This window comes from Penaeus vannamei, chromosome 36 (genome assembly GCF_042767895.1).
Source record: "Penaeus vannamei isolate JL-2024 chromosome 36, ASM4276789v1, whole genome shotgun sequence".
NCBI lineage: Eukaryota > Metazoa > Arthropoda > Malacostraca > Decapoda > Penaeidae > Penaeus > Penaeus vannamei.
The window spans coordinates 20,461,663-20,467,548 of NC_091584.1; the positions used below are offsets into that span (position 1 = coordinate 20,461,663).

The 5,886-nt window shown below is 35.6% G+C and overlaps 1 protein-coding gene across 1 annotated transcript in view; it reads right to left on the reverse strand.

Annotated features, from left to right (window-relative positions):
* Positions 1 to 5,520: 5,520 nt before the first annotated feature.
* LOC113806194 (clumping factor A) overlaps positions 5,521 to 5,886 on the reverse strand; it is a 2,231-nt gene continuing 1,865 nt past the window's right edge. Inside the window, exon 2 of the mRNA XM_070114916.1 lies at positions 5,521 to 5,576. Within this exon, the coding sequence (XP_069971017.1) occupies positions 5,521 to 5,576 (56 nt within the window). The remainder of the gene's footprint in view (positions 5,577 to 5,886) is intronic.

Consider the following 5,886-nt stretch of genomic DNA (forward strand, 5'->3'; position numbering starts at 1 on the left):
GTTTCAGCTGTTCTTTACATAAATCTGATAAAGGAGATGGTAATGTTTTTTTTTTCAATTACCGGTATAAAATAAACACTTTTCCGAGAGGATATACATATGTGACTAAGAGAGGGTATGGCGATGCTGGTATTGGACATATATAATACATATTGTTGACGTTAACTCGTGTAAAATAAGTATAACACTGACTACTCTTTTCCATTTTTTAAAGACTAGCATTTGTATTGATTTAACCGGCTTTTTGAGACAAAATCGTTAGTTTGTATATTTCACTGTTAAATTATCATAGTACCGTTGTTCTTATAGACATGAAAGAATTACATCCAATAAATAAATTTTTTTCTTTATAATCAAGCATTGTTTTTACATGTTGAGCGCATTATCACTGACTCCAGTATTACTGTCAATTTACCAAAGCCTAAACACTTAGAGACGAAAAGCTCCAAGGTACAAACGTATTTTTTATATCAAATTTAGAGACATATTGTTGGTATCATTCATAACAGCAAGTGAAAGGGTAGTATGATATTTACGATAACTTGCTATTTTACCATGCAAAAGATGAACGAAATCGTAAAAAAAAATCTACTTTCCAATACGTTTTGTTATTAATCTCTAAACGTCTGTTTTCAAAATTTCCAAAGCTCTATATTTTTTACTTTTCGTAGACAAAATCATCATAAGAAATCAAATATCCCACAAAAATTGTAATCGCAACAGAATGTGTCTACTTTTCCATATGTTTTGTCATTATCTCTGTACATGTTTAACTGTTTCCCAATTTTTCAAAGATCCGTATTTATTATGTTCAAAGACAAAACCACCGTGATGAAATACTAGCCGGCGCCTCCCCAACGCAAGGAGAAGGGGTTGAAGAAGGCGCCGCAGAGGGTTCCGCTCCCGACGGCGCCGACGAAAGGCAGCACCAGCAGAGACCCAGAGGAGCAGAAGACAAACCCAGGAAGACAGCGAAACACCACGCCACGCCCAAGAAGCGGCGCCCCACGAAGCCCAAGAAAGCAATATCACTTTTATTACGTTATTCCACTTTAATATTTTTTTTTCTCGAAGAAATTTGGCGAATCGGAGCGCTCTTTAGCTTAAAGTGAGTTGCCAGTTCTACCTTTTTGAGATCGGGCGGAATATAGATTGCACTGACCACGAGTTCTCAGCCGTTACTCTGAAGATCCACGGACTAGATCAGAGATTCTCAAACTTTTTTAACTCGTCGACTCCCATTGGAGTTTCAAATACTCCATCGACCCCCAAACTTTTGACTCGAGTAAAAAAAAACAAAAAACTATGAGGATAAAATCAATGAGTAGCAACAGTATTCTGTCTACTATAAACAATTTTGAACTTGAGGAAGAAAAGGGGGGCTAGGAGGAATGAGGAAGGAAGGTGGCATAGGAGGAAGGAGGAAGGAGATAGGAGGAGGGAAGGAGGAGAGAGGAAGAAAGAAAGAAGTCACAATAATTAATGCAAAGACAACACCGAAATCTGAGAGTAAGCTTGAACTACTGGCTCTCCTGTGAGTGAGAGACGGGGGGCGGGGTATGGTATACTCTCGCTCGCTCGGGAAGGACGCAGACAGTATATCTTATACAGACAGTAGAGTTGCGAAAGACGTTGAAGGTTAAGGTTGAAGGGGGGGAGGGGGGGGGGGGAGGGGGAGGGGGAGGGGGGGGGGGGGGAGGGGGGGGGGGGAGGGGGGGGGGGGGGGGGGGGAGGGGGAGGGGGGGGAGGGGGAGGGGGGGGGAGGGGGAGGGGAGGGGGGGGGGGGAGGGGGGGGGGGAGGGGGGGGAGGGGGGGGAGGGAGGGGGAAAAGAAAAGAAGAAAAAAGATTTTTTTTTTTTAAAGTTCTGGGGCTGAATCCCAGATTTTTACAAATTAATTATCTGATTTTAAAACATTCTAAGGGTGTCTGTATATCCCTCAGATTTTTTTTACAAATTATAGAGAATTCAAAATTGGCCTCTACGACCGCCAATAAACATTCACCGACTCTCTGGGTATTTTTTGACCCCCTTTCGACCCCCTGGTTATTCCTCGACCCCTTGGATATCCCCGTGGAGAACCCTGGGCTAGATTATGCATTGAGCAACAGGTATTTGTCCCGAAACCGAACATTTATTTACGTATTTCTCAGTCTTGAGAATGCTAAACTATTACTATTACTACTAGTACTACTACTACTACTAATAATGATAATGATGACAATGATAATAGTAATGATAAGGTTATTGATGATGATAAGGGTAATAATAATAATAATAGCAATGATAATAATAATAATGATGTTGATGTTAATAATAATAATAATGATAATAATAATGATGAAGATGATGATGATGATGATGATGATGATGATGATGATGATATGATGATGATATTGATAAATGTAATAATAATGAAATTAAAGATAATAATAACAGTAATACTAATAATGATAATAATGGTAATGATAATGAAGGATAATAATAAAAAATATTTGATTCTCATAGTTCTCGTGAGCTTTCCATAATTTGCCAACCTTTAAATTCCTAGTTTTGTTAAAGAGCTGCTGACCTTTTCTGACCTTTGAAAAAAATATCCAAAGTCAGGTAAACAAAAATTATTGTTAATTTTAGTGATCAAAGGTATGAGGTTAAATTTCATATCACAGAAATTTTGATTTTCTAATAGACGAAAAAGGGGGAGGGGAAACTAATGAAAATGATGATAATAAAATGAAAATACAAATAAAAGGAAAAAGAAAGAAAGAAAAAAGAGGAGAAAGAGATAGAAAAAAACGAAAGAAAGACAAAAAGGTGGACGAGAAAACTAATGGAAATAATAATGATAATTAAATGAAAATAAAAATAAAAAGAAAGAAAAAAAGGGGAAAAGAAAAAAAGGAAAAAAAAAAATTTTAAAGAAAAAAAGGGGAGAAAAAAGAAAACAAAAGTTGGAAAAAAAACGAAAAAATTAAAAAGGAAAAGGAAAAAAAAAAATGAAAAAAAAAAAAAAGGAAAAGAAAAAGAGAAAGGAAAAAATAAAAAAAAAAATTTTCTTCAGTTTTAAAAACCCAAAAAAATTAAACTATATTTCAAAATTATTACAACAAAAAATGATAAAACAACAATAGAAGAAAAAAACAAGGATTTAGAGTAAACGGGAAAATATAAAATACGTATAGGAGTAATAAAGGAAAGGATAATGAAATTATATCAATCTTAACTTCGGTCTCTATAGAAAATTATGTATACATTTAAAAGAAATATTTTTATGTATTGGTATTTGTTCAGTTTGGTTCTGTCGAGGTGTTTTTCGAGGTGTTTTTCGTTAGTCAATTAAGGTGAAGTTCCTTGCCCAGGTGAACAACGCGCCGGCCGGGTCTCGAACCTCGAACCCAAAAGGTCGTCACTGAAAATCCTTGTTTTTCGTTGAATGTTCTCACCTGTGGCGTCGTATCTCGTCCGTTGTTTATGTATTTTGTAGCGTCGTATATCATTCTTTGTTTAAGTATTTTGGTGTCGTCTTCTTTCATAATTTTTAATGTTTTTTTCTTCTGAATACTCTCACTTGTAGCAAGTTATTTAGTTTTTTTTTTGTTATTTATTTATTTAGTATATTTCGTATTCGATTTTTTGTTTTTTGTTTTTTTTTATACGTTTCATTTCTGTCAATGTTTTTTCAATGTTTTTTTTTCTATTTTGTTTGGTAATTGTTTTTGATTTCTTAATTACAGTTTATATAAAAAAAATGTATATATATGTATATTTTTCATTTTTTTCAATGTCGTTCGTTTATTCATACATTCTATTATCGTTATTTTTTCACATTTTTGTATCTGTTTTTCGTCGAATATTCTCACCTGTAGCGAGTCGTCTATCATTCGATTTTTTAAAAGTAATTTACTGTCTTTTTTATTATTTTGTAACGTGTTTCTCTGAATATTCTCACTTGTTGTTCTTTTTTGTGTAATTTCATGTTCCTTTTTCATATTTATTTATCCAGTATATTTCGTATTCGAGTTTGTTTTTGTTTTTGTATGTTTAAGTCCTATTTTGTGTTGGAAATAATAAGATGATAGTGATGGCAGTGATAATCATGAAAATAATCATTGCGCTTGTGCTATGATAATGATATTAACAATGATAAGGGTTATGGTATCAATAATTATGGTGATGATAATGATAATAATGAAAAAACAAAATTAATGATGATGATAATAATAACAATAAAAAATAATAACGATAATAATGATAATGATCGTGATAATAATAGTAATAAAGATGATAATAGAAATTATATAACAATAATAATGATATCAATGATGATACTATTATTAATTATAACGACAATGATAATAGTATTGATAATATAATGAGGATAGCAATATTAATACCGATATTGATGATAATAACAATGATAACAAAATGACATCTAAAGAACAGACCACGCACACCAACTCTTTGCAAATCCCTGTTTTGAACTCAACTACAGATGTGAAATGGCGACAGTTCGACCTTTGTTGCAAGTTACATATTTTGCAACTAACTGCGATCGCTTCTGCAACTCGAGCAAGACAACGGCAGCAAACAAACTCAGTCGAAAGTTTGTATTCATAAACTTTAATGTTGTGTATTTTATCGGTGTAGTTTTGGTAAGTTGTCTGGCCCGAACTTGTGTTGCATTGGGTCTAATCGAATTACTTTTTGAAAAATTAGAATATCCTTTGCTTCGGTCTAAGATTTGTGTATGTATATACGTATTATATCTATATCTATATCTATCTACCTATCTATCTATCTATATATATACACATAGATATGTAAATATACCTCTCTCTCTCTCTCTCTCTCTCTCTCTCTCTCTCTCTCTCTCTCTTTTTCTCTCTCTCTCTCTCTCCCTCTCTCTCCCTCTCCCTCTCCCTCTCTCTCTCTCCCCTCTCTCTCCCCTCTCTCTCCCTCTCTCTCTCCCTCCTCTCCCTCTCTCTCTCTCTCTCTCTCTCTTCTCTCTCTCTCTCTCTCTCTCTCTCTCCCTCCCCCCTCTCTCTCTCTCTCTCTCTCTCTCTCTCTCTCTCTCTCTCTCTCTCTCTCTCTCTCTCTCTCTCTCTCTCTCTCCCTTCCCCCCCCCCTCCCCCCCCCTCTCTCTCTCTCTCTCTCTCTCTCTCTCTCTCTCTCTCTAAAACCATAAGTTCACCGTCCGCACAGTTGCCGTGCCACACTGCGTCACTGTTGCCATGACAACCCCAATCTCGTAGTAATGAAAAGAGTTAAAGGGACTTCCCGCGAATCTCTTGTTTAACCGTAGATCAACATGCTGGGCGCGAGGCAGGTGGACTTTTATGACAGTTTCTGTATGCCATGACACCGCGAGATTTGACTCATCTCTATTTATTCTAAAAAAATAACCACTCGTGTACGCCTTGCCATGACACTTTGACTTACCTCTATTTATTCTAAAAAAAATAATAACATGTACGTCTACACACAACTGTATATCCGTATGTCTGTCTGTCTGTCTGTCTGTCTATATCAGGGGTTGGCAATCAGGGAGCCACGGGGTACTTTCTGGAGGGCCATGGGCTATGAGTAAAACGGGAATTAAACCGAATTTCCTCCATCCCAAATACTCACATGTTCGATAAAAATATCTAAAAATGCTCTTGTTCTGAAGCTATTGACACCATTACACTATTCATGACTAGTAGTAACTGAATATGAAAAGATGAAAGACACTGAACGGGGCCAGGGAGATTGTTACTTATTGGTCGCCCAAAAAAAATTCGCCCTCTTTATCTTAATTTATATATCTTTTTTTCAGGATTCTCCTTCTCCTACATATCTATCAATTCATCTTTATATATACAAAACAAAATCTCCTCCCCTACCTATC